The following is a 17,760-nucleotide window of genomic DNA, read 5'->3' on the forward strand; positions in this document are numbered from 1 at the left end:
AGCCATAAGGGATCTACTTTTTTTTAAAAAAAAACTTTTTTCTAACAGTAGAGTACAAATATTTTTTTTAAAAATAATATATGAGGTGATAGATAAATTATTTAAAGTTTGTAATGTTAACAACATATATAGAAATTGTACAAGTATACACAAAAGCTATGGCAAATAGCTGCGAAGTAACGTAGTAACTTATATATAAGAATACTCTGGCATCCTCTCAATTTATTGAAGCATGGTTTCGTATGGATGTCACATCTACGGTACAATGCAAATCAAATGTACGTATTAAATTAAGAATATAGTTGCTTACATGTATAATACATTATACTAATATTATTATAAATTGCAGTGACACGCTACGTTACTATAAAATATGTGGATTGTTACTACATATTGTAGGAACATCATGATAAAAATACAGTAACACGGAACATGGCTGGTTGGTAATAGTTTATTTTCTTGTACCATATGTTACTATAAAACTTATAAGTTATTATAATTTTGTAGTAAGATCGCAATAAAAATATTGTAACCTGCAGTGTGGCAATACTACTAGCACATGTAGAGAACTAAAAAAAAATGTATTCCTAATCTTTCGAAAGCAATATCTCTCGTGTTCTATATTATTTTTAAAACTATTTTTATCACCATGCTTAAAAAAGTGATTTAAAAAACTGATCTGTGGTGACTATTTTGATGTTGTTACTATAAATTAGCTGTCATGTTACTCTATTTTAGCTTTCATGTTACTATAGCATACGGATGTGCCAAATGATTGGTCGTGGGCAAGTCTAGGAATGAGTTTGACCAGTGGAGGAGCTCTCTGACTAGACTTTAACCAGGCAAGAGGAAGGTTTTGGGCTATTATGAGAGGGTGGGAGGTGGGTTTTGACATTGAGGGAGGAAGGGGTATAGAATAGTTATTCCGTAAAGAGGTATAAATAATTTTGGTATATATATAATACTTAATTAATAGATAAATTTAAATATAACTGAAATAAAAACTTATAAGTTGATATTAAAACTAGCACTAACATGAATATAGTACCTTACTATTTTTTTGTCCATTCCCCCCTCTATCACTCTCTCTCTCTCACGCACAAACACACACACACACACACATATATATATATATATATATATATATATATATATATATATATATATATATATATATATATATATGAACAAGTATACAATTAAAAATGGCACGAGAGCGGATACTTCTTTGTCTTTTATTCTTCTTTTTCACATGTATTTATAGTTCACTTCTAACCTAATGTTTATCTTTTATTCTTCTTTTTCACATGTATTTATAGTTCACTTGTAACCTAATATATTATTACCTCCATTTTTATATGGTAAGACTTTCTAACCTTATCTAAATTTATATATATCTCTAGATTTATTATCATCGATATGAATGTAGACAATCTAAGCTTTACGACGTGAAACGGGAGTATACATTTATACTTGCTCGATATGATTACCGTCCTTTTTCATCGTTGTTGCAGATAATCCAAATCCTGGGCCCTCCACACATCATACGTATCTTTTATTTGATAGTGTTATACGTGGTCGTTGACGTACACAGAGGATCACGATGAGCCCAGCCACCCAATAAATTCCCAAAAAGCTAGGCACACTCCTTGCAGACTATGCCGGCCCCAAAACAGATATATATATGATGGCCTCAAGCTCGCAACGCAGACGCATGAGACTGGGATACTTATGTACTGTATGAGCCAAGCTAGCTAGCTCCTATGACGTTCATTCACAACTGTGGGCTGATGGGCGTGCTTGATGTGTATTTGTTGTTCATATATCATGTAACTGTTGGGAAATTTAACTATATTTTACGAAAATACATTTACATACTACAAGTTATTCTTAAAATTTTAATATCTCAAGAAATATAAATATCCAAATGTATTAAAACTTATATGAAAATTATGGTAGTATCTTCTCAGGTACGGTAAAATTACTCCTTGAACAAAAAATAATAGTATAAATGCGAGTGATACATGTATCCAGCGTAAACCATCTTTCTAGAATGCTTATGCCACAAACTCCGTGTGTTTTCTTTTTTCTTCTCCTTAATTGACTGACCGGAAAGGTTACCAAGAGCAGGTCACTCATTAATTGTTCTGAACAATAGAACACGAAAATTAAACTGTTCTCGCCCATATGAATCCCATGTCTGAACCCCTTTGTTCCAAAGGATCTCTACATCGTTGACAATTGGCTCTAAAAACACATCAATATCATTCCCCAGTTATCTCGGTCATTGTATTAGCAAGCATAACATGATGTACTTTCTTTTGAAACACAAACACGGTGGTAAGTTGTAGTCTGCTATGAGAACAGACCAAGTGCTGTGACGGCTACTCATATCTCCAAATGGGTTCATTCCATCTATACACAAGCACAGACTCATGTTCCTGGAGTCCTCTGCAAACTCGGAGTAGATCCTATCAATGTTTCTCCACTACATTGAATCAGCGGGGTGTCTTAGCATACTGTACGACTTATGACTTTCCACATGCCAATGGACTAACTCAGCTTCCTTGGGATTAGTAAGGATCTGCTTAAAACGAGCAACGATCGGTAAATAACAAACAAACTTTGTTGGACCACCTCTCCTGGACTTCTTCCCTTCGTTAATTATATCTTTACGCTTAACCGTGAAGCCTTGCATACTGGACATGTCGGCCCCCGATATCTACAACAGATCTAGAGCCAGATCCTCTTAAGTAGTGGAGGTTTGTATTTAGCAAGGGTGAGTACGGGGTACTCAGCAAATCACCACTGGAATATGCACATGCAAGGTTGTATCAAGGAAGGCTATAGGGTTCTTTTTCATAAATGCGACTTCTTAAATAGTTTTCACAAGACCTATTTTCTAGCAGTAATTTCTATACCATGAGTATAATTAAATAACTATGAAGGTTCTGTCAGCCATCCACTGATGGTTTTCTTTCATGGCATCCATGCCATCTTCTAGATAATTCAACCCATTGCATCTCAAGGAGTGAATTAACTAGACACACATACAACACTTTTATTCTCATCCCATACTCATCTGTTGGATTTTATGAGTCTAGCCAAGTGTATGGCATGTCCCGGTGCTCATTTCCGAGAGCGAGTCTATTCGAATAGATTTAAACACATTGCAGTGGTGGTACACTTTTCCCGTGCTCCACGACTACCCAACACATGAGCTACGTCCCAACACATGAGATGGTCGTGGCAAAGCCTTTCAATAACCTTACTTTGTCAGTGCCCGCTTCATGAACTTTAGTCTTCGTTGCACTCTAGATGTGCAGTTACTAGCAGCGAGGGGAGTTCTGTTATTCCCGAGGAAGGAGTAAACCAACAACATAAACACAACATACTACAACTTACTAGAACTGACCTACCCGGTCATTCCTTGTGCAGTAGGCTTTCCGACTACTCGCACACCCATACGAACCACGACGGCTTGGGCACCACCTCTGCTCGGTTATTTACTAAGCTAGGTCTATACCCATTCGAGAAACATGGTTATATGGTGGTCGTTTCATGTATAGCTGCATGGCTTGATCCTTAACTGATCAGAGTGGCTAACCTTTCCCTAGAACCACTCATATTCTCACCGTTCCGCCCCGATCGAAAACAATTTTTATCTTAACTTATTCTTAACATGGCCGGGTGGCACTCATGTCTCCACACGCCATCATGCAATTACTCCCACTGAGTAATGCCTCAACATCATCATAATTATTTCAAAAGTATAATATTGAATAAAATGCAGCTAATAGCAAGACTAAGCAATGTCATAGATTGACTAAGTTATAGTTGAGTAATGAGGCTACAAGGTTTTCAGGGTAATCAAACATATGACGGGTATAACAAACTACAGTGGGTTTCTTATAGTTCTGCATGCAATTTAAAGTAAAAGAATGCATTTTTGAAGCATATGTTCATCATGGTCAAAAGGTGTGGTGACTTGCCTAGTTCGTAGTCTCGCGAAGCTGGTTCCTCGCATGACTCGCTTGCTATACCAGGTCCTCGCACGACCCACTACTACTCCCGAGCTAATAAAGCGAACGGTCGGTGCAAACGTGAGGTTGCTGACAAAAAATGATACAAAGGACTCAGAGCGACTTCTATAAATGACCGGGAGAAGGCAAAGACTTTTATAAATATTTTGAAAACACACTTTTATTTTGGGAATAATTAATAAATAAAAGGGTCGAAATCAAATAAAGGTTTTGAAAGCAACTAAAGATTTTTGAAAATAAATCTCTTTTTAAAAGGAAACAAATAAACTAATTAAAATACAAGACGGTGGCTAGAAAGAGTTTTAAATATAACAATGGTTCTTGCTAATAAAATATTTATAGACAAAATATGGGTTTTGAATAAACATAAACACTTATTTTACTTGGAAAATAGATAGATATATTTGTAATAGCTAAAAGGTTTTCAAATAAAGGAGTAAATAAGTACTAGATCATATTTAAATAGTTTCGAATAGTTAGTTTGAAATAAATATTTTTGGAAAAAATAATAAAAGTAAATAAATATTTTAGAAATAAATAGAATAAATATAGTTCTGTATTACTATTGATCGCTCGATGGATTAGGACGGAATTAATATTGAAATCAGAGGGATGGATTATACCTGAGTGGATTAGACAGGAGAACGCTAAATAGATTTAGAAAGATGGAGAAGATGAACAGATGGACTTCGGCCTTGGATGGAGGCTGCGAAAAGGAGTGGTGGACTAGCAAGATGGATCCCAGGTAGGGTCTTCCTCCCTTACTCTCTCGCCTTTTCTTTTCTTTCTCTTTTCCTTCCTGTCTCTCTTCTCTCTCTCAAGTCATCTCTCTATCTCCTTTCTTTCTTTTCTTTTCTCTCACGTTACTCTCTGTCTCCTCTCTTTCCTTTCTTTTCTCTTACGTTACTCTTTGTCTTTCTTTCTTTCCTCTCTCTTCTCTGTTTCTTCTTTTCTCTCTTAGGGAGGCGGCAGGGAGGAGGCGTTGCCCTCCCCTTTTATAGGCAAGGCAAGGCGAGGCGGTGCGGCTGCATGCAGCTTGCATGCATGCAAGTAGTGTGGTGGTGGCGAGGTGGCAAGCTGCATGCAGCTTGCATGCATGCTGGTGTGGTGGCGGCAAAGTGGTGGCAAGGTGGTGGCAAGGTGGCAGTGATGCATGCTCCCTCGGCAAGGTGTAAGTAATGTATACGATGACTATAGAAAAATTAGTGTTATATTGGATTGATGGAATAGAAATGAATGAGATTTATTTGTCTTTCAAGAAATGTTTAGATAAGATGAATAATTGATTTTCTCGGAATAACAGGATCTGACATAAATGGAATGAATAAAACGGTAGAACGACATGCGGCGGCCTACACGGTGAGTTGCATGCGTTGCTTTGCTTGCATGGTGACTTGCATACATTGCTTTGCTTGTTTGCTTGCATGCTGCAGGGAGGAGAGGAAAGGATAATGCATGCTGCTTGCCTGCTTGCTGGTGAAGGGTGGGTGCATCCGTGTACAGAAAGAAAAAGGGATGGTACAAATGGATATGGGCGAATCAAAAGAATAGATGGAAAATATTGCCTGCTGGGAATTTTTAGATATGACAACCGATTGATTTTCATGGAATAAACAGAGTCTGAGGAAAATGGAACAGATAGTAGTCACGGCGATTAATATTTAATCGGACGAATGGAAATTGAAAAAAAGGAATAGATAAAGGATGAGGCGATTAATATTTATTTTGGACGATCGAGTGCAGAATAAAAAGGAATATTACGACGATAGAAGATTGGACATGATATTAATCTGATGGTAGAAGTTCGGAATAAAATATTCTGAACGGATATTAGATAAGACGAATAAAATTCGTCGGGCAATCAAGGACTCAAATAAATAAATTTCCGATGACCGGAAATTTTATTTGCGCGGTTAAATTCTCCGAAAAGAATTTTAGTCACGCGGATTTTTGGAGATTCAGGGATGCTGAGAAAAAAATAGATGATTTATTATTCCTCTGGAATAATTGAGCTCGGGGGTTTGGTACGATAATCAGGATTTTTGAGATTGAGATTTTTGATTAACGGAATTTTTGGACTCGCAAAAATCACGATGTTACAGGACATGTATCCAAGTTAGCATACTCTTTGTAGTACAGTATGCAATCATTAGGGCATGCATGAATCCTTCTAACCTCCAAACCTAGGTGTGGGCACAACACTTGCTTTGCTTCGTACGTCGTCTTCAGCAAGGTGTTATCCTCTGGGAGCACACGTAAAGCTCTTGTTCGACAAACCATTGCTTGCTTTCAGCTTCATCAGATCAAAGGTTATAGATAGTTTTGTATGTGTCTTCGAATCGCTCACCAATCTTGTGAATTTCTCATAGTCTTTTTGGTTATAATCAGCATCTTCAGCATCCTGCAACATTGTATTAAGACTATCATTCTCCATATCGATCATTTCACCACCTAAAGTAGATGGAACAAACATGTCATGTTTTTCTTGTTCTTCGATTTGTTCACCCGTCTCTGCATGTCCGACGGTACTAAGTGACTCCTCTCTATGACTTGTCTAACACATGTAACCCTTAATGAATCCTCGACGAATCATATGTGAGTGTACTTATACTCGATCGGCAAACATCTTCTCGTTTTTGCAATCAACGCATGGACATGTCATATATTTTTTATTGTTTCCTTTCATGTGTTCCTCGGCAAGGTTTAAGAAGCCTTGGACTCTACTTCTGTACTCTTGGCTCAACCGGTCGACTCCATACATTCAATTTCTATCCATGGTCAAAACTGCAAAAAAATTCGTTATAAAAATATATATTTATTTACTAGTGTATATCATTTATTTATATTTTATTTTTTCTTACCTTTGCAAAATATATACTTCTCCACACTTCAACTTTAAAACATAGAGAACGGAACACTGCAATTCATGAAAAAAAGAAATTTAGACATACTAGTTGTTTCGATATTATTTAATATTTATTGCAATGTCTCATTGACTATATTACCACACTTTTTTCCTAATTAATTAAATTCGGATCAACAACTCGCCCCTACAACCTCCCACCAGAAATTTGAACAGTGGGATAAGGAATGCATTCGACATTCATATATATACCACCTTACCAGTCCAACACTTCTTTGACGGGCCATAAACATCTAACCGTCATGGGTCAAACCATCGGTGACGGGCAATAATCTAAAGCCCGTCACGGAACAAACATTTTTGACATGACCTATTTCAATGCCCGTCACTGACAACTCATCTCTGACGGGCCTTTGACAATGGCCCATCACAGAAAAGTTTTCTCTGACGGGCCAAACATTAAGGCCCGGTAGGGATGCTAGTTCGTGATGGGCCTGTGCTAAGTGCCTGTCATGGATAGCTTGCCCCCATAACGGGCTACACTTCTTCTAGCCCGTCAATAACTTTTGGTCACGGGTTAAAAGTTGCGTTAGTCACGTATTACTTATTAGCGGTGACGGGTCGAGCCATACGCAGCCATCTATGACGGGCCCTTTTATGGCCCGTCATAGATAGCTTTGCCTGTGACGGGCTCTTGGGCTCCGTCACGGTTGGGCTGTCATATTTGTTGGGATCTGTAGTAGTGCATACACCCATTAACCTGTGCGAACGGTTCGATCTGCTACCTATAAAATTGATATATAATCTTTTAATACTTTGTGTTTGTATCTATGAAGTTTTCATCTCAATACATAAAAAGTTTATATATAGAAATTTATACATGAAAACAAAATTAACATATAAAGTTTATAGTAGAAAAAAAATATTTATTAGAAATGTCATGTCATTAGAAAGATGTATATATCTATAAAGATCATACACTAAAAATTGTATATAGAAAGTCAATATATACGAAGTTACGTTTATGTAGGTTAGCAGGCGTATGCGCGTTCGACCGTTATCCTTTTCAAAGAGTTATGCAATTGGTTAAATGTAGATATGGAAATCAGCAATATCAAATAAAAAACGGTAGAAATATCTGTTTAATAGAAGAGAATTTCGAATACTACCTCTCGACCACTCATTTCACTATGAGAGGATATGGTCGGACAGAGTAGCTATGGCCATATGTATCGATGAGAAAAAGGTAGATTAGGACGAACGTAGAAGGAACGCTAAAGATAACATATTCCCCATCTTCTGGGCATGGTTGTCTTGCAGCGGTGGCAAATTGACTTAAGTCTTGCCTTCCAGTATACGTTTAGAGACTATGAAAGTTCTGTTTTTGTTTGCTGTTTGACCATTTAGATATTTCTTGTATATGTTTACAGACGAAAGTTCTGTTTTTATTCGCTGTTTGACCATTCAGATATTGAAATCGTTTTCTCTCTTTCTTTCTTTCTTTTACAAGAAAGTCCAATTTATCATCTTAAATTGTTGCCTCCGGCTAGTTTTATAATTCAAAGGAACACACAGTCACCGATCATATGATATGAGGGATATGGTGCGAAAAGAACAGAAGAATTTCAAAAAGCAAGAGACGAGCCAATGATAGATAGTAGCAAAGATCATAGAAGAAATCAACATATGAAATACTTGCAGAGCCAAATGCTTAGGGAGAATAGTGCATCAAGAGCATTGTAACTCGCCTAGGTGATTCAGCGTTATTTTCTTTATTTGCACTTGTTTGTCTAGCCTCCTTTTTGGATGCTCTGTAAATACTTCTTCTCCTACTTAATATAAGTGCCAGCCAAGGCTGGCTTCATTCGACAAAAAAGTTTTATAGTTCACTACAGTCCATTAGCAGCCTGCTAGTAGCTAGTAATTGTGAGTTTAATCACCTGTAGGCTTAGATGAGTTAGAAGTTGACTTATAAGTTTCGGTGGTCAAACTATATTCATACCTCACTAATCACTTTACACAAAGCATGAAAAAAGTACAAACGACATGCTATATGTAGCTAGGACGCTATCACGATAGTTTCTTTGAAAAAATACCCTGTTTAATAGTTAAAAAAATGCTTATGAAAAAATGAGCGACTGATTTATCCAACAGTCTATAAGGAATGGGTCCTAGTTGGAATTGTTATCTTGTTAGTTGTGAGAATCAGAATATATATATTTTTGGAAGAATGTTGCATTTAATAATGTAATAACTTTGTTGAATACTTTTAGGTTGGACCATAAAATATAAGGATAAAATACAATCTACTTTGTGAAGAGCACAAAATAGTGGTAAAAACATGAGAATGCTATGAAACAATCCATTTGTCATTTAGCAAAAACGTCATTATCTATCACTTTATCAATAAGACGACTAATAGTATGATTCTCCTTTGACTGACTATCTATAATATGGATCACTGACATATAGGTTCATAGAGGTGTGAGAACCATATATGGTCACTCAAAGCTAGAGGGGTAGTAAATTAGAGAATTTGCTTTGACGAGGATATGCACAATTTCTTTTTTTTTTAACTAGTGCGCTTTGATGGTACCCCTGCTTAGAGATGGTAACGTAGCAGATGCATGTACTACCATTGATTTTAATGGATATTTTCATCATTTGCTAAAGCAAAGAGAGGGTAAAATTAGTCTGTTTCTTTTATTTACTAAGTGGGCCAGGATAGCAGGCCTATCCCTGTCTACGGCTGAACCACACAGCAAAGAAAGAAAGAAAGAGAACGCAACGGGGGAGAAAGAAGGAGAACGTACAGAGCAGAGAGAAATGACGTCATTCCCATTGCCTCCAATCGCCCGCTGGTCCTCCGCCCGCCGGCCCTTCAAACAGTGACAAATTACAATAATACCATGTTAATTTTTATCAATATTATCCTTCTACTACACTACTACGTAATCTAATCACTAGAGTATTGAACGTATTTAACGGTTTAATCGTATTTGTTAGAATATATCTCTAATATATCTCACGTCTGATGGTAATTTTCCCTTATTCCGATTCTATCCGTATCTCTGTATCCCACTCGAATAAGACTCGTGCCTATATGTACTCCGCACCGATATCAATCTAATTATATTCCGTTATCAGTATTGAACGGCTCACATACATCACTGGCTACATAAAAAAAAATCCTAAGACGAAACTGTACTAAATTTTATTTTCATATTTGAGCCTTTGGATATACACCAGCCCTCCTGATACCAAAATAAAATCGATCACCACGCTATTAAGAGTTGGTTGGCAGTGTTTGTTTGGTCATCCTAGTGAAATTGATATGATAATAAAACATCTGGTAATTAAGTGGGTTATATTAGCGTGGAATAATAACACTGTCACCACCATTCTCATAGTGTGATATTGTTGTGCGATGACCTTGGACCGGTGACATGACGTACGGTCCAGAAAATAGTAAGAATTCCCGTCCGTGGCTATCGAGTTTTCTTCTTTTTCTTTTAATCAATATATTCAATCGGCAGCTGGGGATCCATTTAAAGTGGCAGTGGTCATCGATGAGGCTGTAGAAGCGAGACGAGAGTTGAGGAGAGATGTGGTGTAGGGCGAGGGTTTGCCGTCTCCTCCTGGGTCGTTTGCTGCTTCTTCTTGTCGTCGGCGCCTGCCTCTTCTTCATCCTGCCCGCGGTGGCTCAGAAAGACTCCGTTGGTAGGACTCAGTGAGTATATATAACATATATATAAATGCATAATGGGAATTCTCCATAATTAAATTGCTATTTAGACATACACACAGTCACACGAGGGGCAGAGCTGGTAACTATCCACGCCTAACGGTAACCTGATATGTACTATCTTTAGCTATATAATTCTCTCTATTTCTTTTTGAGCAATTTTACAGTTCAGCCAATGATAACAAATAAATTGGTACCTGATATCAGTACCTCGAGGTACTTTCTGTTGGACCAGAGCAAATCTAAACCTTTTTATACTCGTCACTGACCACCATTTCTATACAGTGGTTTGGTGAATCTATGTCAAGTAGGCTACTATATCAGCTTATTACCTGTGAATCCTCAATTTGCTCTCTATACTATATAGCTTTAGGACTCAATATTTTAAGCAATGGTATTATTTTTATTTATTCAGATGAAAGACTTTTTACTTAATTTTTCTATTTTTAATAACATGTTGCAACACATCGATCGATCTAGAATATGTAAACTTTGATCAAACTTATCAAAATATATTACAACTTGCTCGATATGATTACCGTCCTTTTTCATCGTTGTTGCAGATAATCCGAATCCTGGGCCCTCCACCCATAATACGTATACTTTCTATGGTAGAGGCGGTACGGTTGATATAGGCAGAAGAGAACCATGATGAAGAAACTAATGCAGAAGTGGTACATTTCTCTCGGTCCGTGTACGTGTTTATATAAGGTGGAAACAGCCTCACACCAGGGCAGGGCATATACATGGATTGATTCGGTTGTAACAACCGTACAAAGACAAGAATCGTTATCTCATGCGCGTACACAACAGACTAGAAGATTAATCTAGCTCTAACCTCTCGTGTACACATGTGACTCAATTCCGCATACATATATCCGCATACGTACGTACACAGGAGATTGTACGGTACGTATACGTTACATATATTCTAACATCCTCCCTCAACCATAAGTTTCCCATGTTGAGATTGTATTTAAAAATTTCTAACTGTCTGCCAAACAAAGCTATGGTAAATCCATCTGCGACCTGATATTTCACTTCAAAAAGTTTTTGTGCAACTCGTTCCGAACGAAATGATAATCTTAAGAGGTTTTCATGCAAGTTAGTTTTAGCGGATCGTAGCACATGTTTAATTGATTATTTAATTATTCAAAGTATATTCCTATTGAGTTTCTATCCAATCGAAGCTTTCAATGGCCGACTATTCAGCCTATCGGCTAATCGTCATCACATCAGCATCCGATCGGCTGAATTTTTTTGTTACCTATCAACACGATAGCCGATCGGCTTGTTTTATTCTTTGTCTTGTGAATTGCAGGATCAAACTGACTGGCACGCTCATGCATTCTAAAAATTTATGTCCTGCACTGGAGTGGTCTAAGAAAAGACTCTCATGTCTTCGTGTGTGGCACGTCATCGGGTCCACTTTTGATGTCAACAACTACCAAGCAGAACGACAAAAGCACAATGCAGAATAGTAGGTTAAGGATGGAGGCAATTGACAACCAAGGCAACCATGATCAATCTTACGGTCAAATAGAGGAAGTATGGAAGTTGAACTATGTTAAGTTTAAAGTGATGCTATTTTGTTGTAGGTGGGTAGATTTGAAGCATGTCACGGTTGACAGAGATAGTTTTCTGTTTGCCAATATTTTGTCCAATGGATAAAAGGATGAACAGTTTGTCCTTTTGAAATAAGTTATGGAAGTCTTCTACATGATGGATCCGATCCGATCCGATAGACAAGAGTTTGCATGTTACAAGAAATTGTTGGGGTTGACAGTGTAACTAACGAGAAATATTACAACAATTTCGTCCACCCAAACATGTACACTAAGATGTCGTGCCTATTTACACATGCAATGACCATGCAAAAGGAATACACCAGCAAACCTAGTTATGTATTAACTTTATTGCCTCATGTTTGCAAGTAAAAAAAAATCAACTAAGATGTACTTGTCGTGCTTTAGTTTGTACAAATTAATTAAATATATGTGTGGCTAACAAGTCGTTAATTTACAATGCAAAGATATAGTTTTCTAGCGAGTCGTTAAACCTATCGTTAATCCTGTCGTATTTCTTATACGTGTTTCGTGACTCATCCTTTTACTTCGGTTTCTTTATGCGAATCGGCAACTTGTGCACTTTTTTGTTCTGCCATGTGAACTCATGTTTCGTTTGGTTTCGGTTCAGTCCTGCTTGAGTTGTTAATGGGTTGTTGTGCGAATCCAATATTCGTACTGGGGTTGTTAACATGTCTGTTGTTTGTTCGGGTAAACTTCAGGTTGCTGTTAAAAATCCGTTAACTCACTTTTTAGGTTTAGCGAGGAAAACAACATAAGTTCTAAATTTCGTGACCACTTAATCCAAAGTCTATTTAAGCGCATTCAAATTGCATGGATCAATAATTGTGACAAAAATCTGTTAAAAATAGTTTCTTGTTCTATTTCATAAGAACTTTGTACTATTTTAAGTGTTTTTAATTGATTGATTTAGATTTTGGCGGAACCCAAGGTCCGGTCCACTACAAGTTAGTAGCCCAAGACGCTTACGAGCCGCAAGGCAAGTCACATTGTAAATCGTTAAGCATATTTATCCTAGTTTTAAAATCATTAGTTTTAAAATCATTTTTGCATTTATAATTTATAAACACATATGTTTTTGCAATTATATGCTTATAGGATTACCCATGCTTCGCTATTAAGCCCTTGTGGTATATTTACCATTTTTTTACTTTCTAACCTCGATTTTACTTTTATAAGCTGATATGTTTAGCCATGCTGAGTTCTTTACCTTACATAATTTGGGTTGGGATACTATACTCATTCTTGTTAATAAGTCAGGACTTTGTCTTGCTAATGAAAGTAGTTCATGTTATAAGTGTTTTTACTAGACAACTAAAACATAGACTATTGGTGGGCCATGAGGGCATGATTTGGTTGGGAATGCTCATAGCAATTAAGGACCGGTTGATGTAAAAACCTTGGAAGACTAATTTGTACTTACCGCAGGCCAGCATGGGTAATAGTCAGGCTTGGCATATATCTTTCTCCTCCTATAGGCACCAAAGCAATGGTACGTGTAAAGGAGTTGGGTTGGTCCGGGGATGGGTTGATTGGCTGTTAGATCAACCATGGCACAATAGGGTAGCCTACCCAACCATGGTGAGAGTGTGGGAGATACAACCTCATTGTGGTGTGAACGACTAGTAGTGGGTTAAGTGGATGGTCAGGTCACGACCCATTCATGAGATGTCGTGGTGACAAACTAGCGTACGTATATGTACATGGGGCTATGTCTTGTGGGTAGAGTTGTACATTTCTGATAGAGTTAAATTGTTTAAACAGTCACGTCCGTGGTTACGGGCAACCAAACGAGATTTATCATGATTAGTTACATAGTTGTCATAATCAAATAAACATGGTTAAATTTTTGTTAAGATGATGTGTTAAGCTAGTACTGTGTGTTTTAGTATGATATTAGTGGCACTAGTATTACGTGGTTTAGCACAATATTGGTGTTGGTTGTGGCTGGTTTGGTATGGTTTAGCACTGTTATTCAATCGAAAATGGTTTGCTTTGCTAAAGTAATTGCTTTATGCAAAAGTTAACCCCCAACCCTTTATTTCCGCTATGTTATTAAGATTCGGTTATCTAATTAAGACGATTTTGCAGGTATGACACGGCACGGTCGAACTGTGAATATATGCGCGCGCGTGCGTGTGTATACATAGGCTAGCTCACTCTCTCCCCGTTTGCTTTCTTATTTCAGCAGGGGCATGAGCTCACATATTTATGTTGGTGTGCACCACGATGATATACTAAGGTGGGACTAACCCAAAGATTTTTTTTTTGATTTTTGAATTTTATTTATTAAATAATTTACAAATTTAATTTTGCATTTCAAAAATTCATATAACTAACCTCCTGCCTCCCTCTAGGAGGGCAGAATGCCGATGTGGCAAATGACCACCTGGCCCGGAGGGACGGCCCGGAAGGACGTCGGGCGGAAAGGGGCTAAATATAAAATGCTCATGCATGTCCTAGGAACTTTTCACGATCAAACCGCGGTTTAATACATATATGTATCACATATGTAATTGCTTAATCACAAATACTCTCTTGGCTTAGTGGTCACTGCCTCTCTTGTATCTTGAAGGCTAGAGGTCGAATCCTCATAGTAGCATACTTTTCTTTGATTTTTGTTTGGGCATTTTAGTTGGCAAAAATAAGAAGAATTATGGAGATTCGACCTCTGGTCTTCTAGATAGAAGAGGGAGAGTACTTGTTTGCGGCATGGCTATTTTGTATTTACCCCCTTGCCGCCCTTACAGAGGGCAGAAAGGGGCTAAATGTAAAGGCCCGACATGCCGTTGCCGGCCATTCCTCCCGTCCGGATGGCCGTTTGCTACGTCAGCATTCCGCTTTCTTAGAGGGCGGCAGGAGGTTAGTTCTGTGAATTTTTTGAAATGCAAAATTAAATTTGTAAAATATTTAATAAATAAAATTAAAAAATAAAAAAATCCTAACCCAACAGCCATGTTATCGAACTTCTCCTGAATGGGCCGTGAAAACGGGCCAAATTACAATAGTAGCTTTTCACTCCTAGGCACTTTGCACTAGTCCTCCATGTCCTTCTGTCCAGATATGGTGGACGGTTTATCCACGAAAACTGAACTTAGTACCATAAATTGCACGCGGCGGAAAATTAGCCGTACCACCACCACGGCCAGCCCTGCTGACAGTGAGTTCTGATGAAGTGAAGGTGCGTGTTAAGGGGCTCTTTAACTGAGAAGAAAGAGTAATGGGTCGGTCTAATATGCGAACACCCATCCCCCATTAACCCATGCGAACGGTTCGATCTGCTAGCTATAAAATTGATATATTTTATTTTTTTCATACTTTGTGTTTGTCTGTATGAAGTTGGTCTTTATACTTGAAAGTTTATATATAGAAATTATACATGAAAAAAAAATTAACATATAAAGTTTATAGTACAAAAAATATGCCTTAAAAATATAATGTCATATTCTTTATAATACATAACTAATTTAGTTAGTGAGTAACTGTATATATAAAATTAATGTGGGTGTCGGATAAAGGAAATAAAGGCATATACTTTTAATTTTAAACACATACAGAAACATTTTAATTCATTTCAGCTAAGGGGAATCAGCCTATCAGGCAACGGGGTAAGAGGCCTGCATGGCGAGCCCGCAACGGCCTGTGGTGGACGCGGCGTCATCCCGGACGATCTTGATATAACCTCCCTCGGCCCAGTCGCTTCCCCACGAGTTCTTCATCAGCCAATACTTGGTGCCGTGCTCGTCGGTGCCGTACCCGACCGCTGTCACGGCATGGTTGAGGTCGGTGGTGCACGTCTCCGCCCGCCCCGCGCCGAACACTCCGGCGTGGAAGAGCTGGAACACCGAGCCGCCGCCGTCGAGCGACACGGACACGGGCTGGTGGGCGACGGCCAGCAGCAGCGCGGTCTCGTTGTTCGGAGGGACGTACTCGAAGCCTCGGATGGAGGCGGCCGCCTGCTTCCCGGAGGCGCGGCAGGTTCCCTGCTGCTTCTCGTAGGCATAGTCCGCCTCGCTGGCGATGCCTCCGTTGCCGGTGATGTAGCGGAACGCCTCGTCCATGTCGCCGCGGTTGCAGCCATGGTTGTTCGCTCCGGTGGAGCAATCCATCAGCTGCTGCGCCGAGACGGAAACTAGGTTGTGAGTCCTGATTTCGTGTATGCCTTCTACGGCTGCCGCCGCGGAGAACGCCCAGCAACTCGCTGTTGACACAAGCACAAAGAAGAGAAAAACGATCAGTTAACCAATATATGGAAAATCGTATTTGCTAGAAATTACTTAAGAATTATGATCAATTTAATTAACAAATAAATAGTACATTACTAGTCCTAGTTCATAAGCAAAATATTCCTTACTCCCAGATTGATTAGTTTCTGCGAGTCTCACTTGAATTTCGTTTTAATTAAGAGGTGCGAGACGAAAACAAAAACGTTCAAAAAAGAAAATAAATAGCTACGATTGTGAGGTGAAATGCACGAAAAAAAAAAGATTGAATAACTAAAGCTCACCACAATCTTTCCCTTGGTCCTTCACGTTGGTGACAGCGCCTTTGTCGATCCAGTTTATGCTGGAAGGCACGTCCGAAAGGCTCACGTTCCCGTACATGAAACCAGTGCCATTTCTCATGGTTGGGTAATTAGTCGAAACCGGCGCATATCCATAGGCGTAAGCAAACTCCTCGTTCGTCAGGTCGGCGAACTTGTTGGTCGTCAGCCGCGGGCTCTTCTTGCCCCCTGCAGCGTTAAACGAATCGACGAACTGGGCGTTGGACTTGAATACCTCGAACCGCCGCGCCTTCTCCAGGGAGTCCTCGTACGTGCGCCCATGCTCTGCCGCCCACTTCTCGAACCTCTCCTTCATCACGCTGTCGCCGCCGGCAGCCGCCGACCGCTCGCGAGCTGCCACCACGAAGCCCGCGGGGCAGCAGTACATGATGCTGATGAGGAGGAGGATAGCAGCAAGTGAAAACGAGGATGACGCCGTGCGATGTTTGCGGCAGGAAGGCGATCCAGAGGCGGTAGCCATGTCGTCTAAAGTACAGTGATAATTGATATATATGCAGTTAATTGTTACAGAGTTGAGCAAACCACTATATGCGCTTCTGTTGAGTGTTGAGTCTTTACTAGCTAACCAGGTAACTTAGCCAGCTTCCCTCGGCAGCTGGTCGATCGGTTTTATAGAACTGAAAGTATCTCACACACTCTCGATCGAGCACGTATCATTAATTTTGCCTGGCCATGGACACTATCGACGAAACTAATTCATTTAATTCCAAATTATATATTTCCTGCGTGCATGTGGTCGATCGAAATTTGAAAGTTAATTACAACTAGACACAAAATATATGGCTATGTTATTAGAAAAATTTTTTGTGTAAAATTTTAATACTCTGAATACCTAGTATACTGTCTTAGATATATGAATTTTTTACCGTACAAATTGTCGTATCATCAAATAACTTATATAAAAAATGCTCTTATGTTATATATACCATCATTCCACATGGCAGAGATGGGGATGGCAC

At 38.8% G+C, this 17,760-nt stretch overlaps 1 protein-coding gene and 1 long non-coding RNA gene across 2 annotated transcripts; one reads left to right on the forward strand and one right to left on the reverse strand.

Annotated features, from left to right (window-relative positions):
• Nucleotides 1-5,086: 5,086 nt before the first annotated feature.
• On the forward strand, nt 5,087-6,047 carry LOC107304459. The gene is made up of 3 exons (XR_001550543.2): nt 5,087-5,214; nt 5,347-5,402; nt 5,477-6,047. It is a non-coding gene; the product is annotated as an uncharacterized LOC107304459 (long non-coding RNA).
• Nucleotides 6,048-15,721: 9,674 nt separating this feature from the next.
• Nucleotides 15,722-17,357, reverse strand: LOC102701556 (senescence-specific cysteine protease SAG39-like). The gene is made up of 2 exons (XM_006657020.3): nt 16,745-17,357; nt 15,722-16,438 (listed from the first exon to the last, which is right to left on the reverse strand). Exons 1-2 carry the CDS (start codon nt 17,259-17,261, stop codon nt 15,834-15,836), a joined length of 1,122 nt encoding a protein of 373 aa, XP_006657083.1. The 5' UTR covers nt 17,262-17,357; the 3' UTR covers nt 15,722-15,833.
• Between the last annotated feature and the right edge of the window lie 403 nt (nt 17,358-17,760).

Source organism: Oryza brachyantha, chromosome 6, assembly GCF_000231095.2.
Source record: "Oryza brachyantha chromosome 6, ObraRS2, whole genome shotgun sequence".
In the NCBI taxonomy this organism is placed as follows: Eukaryota; Viridiplantae; Streptophyta; class Magnoliopsida; order Poales; family Poaceae; genus Oryza; species Oryza brachyantha.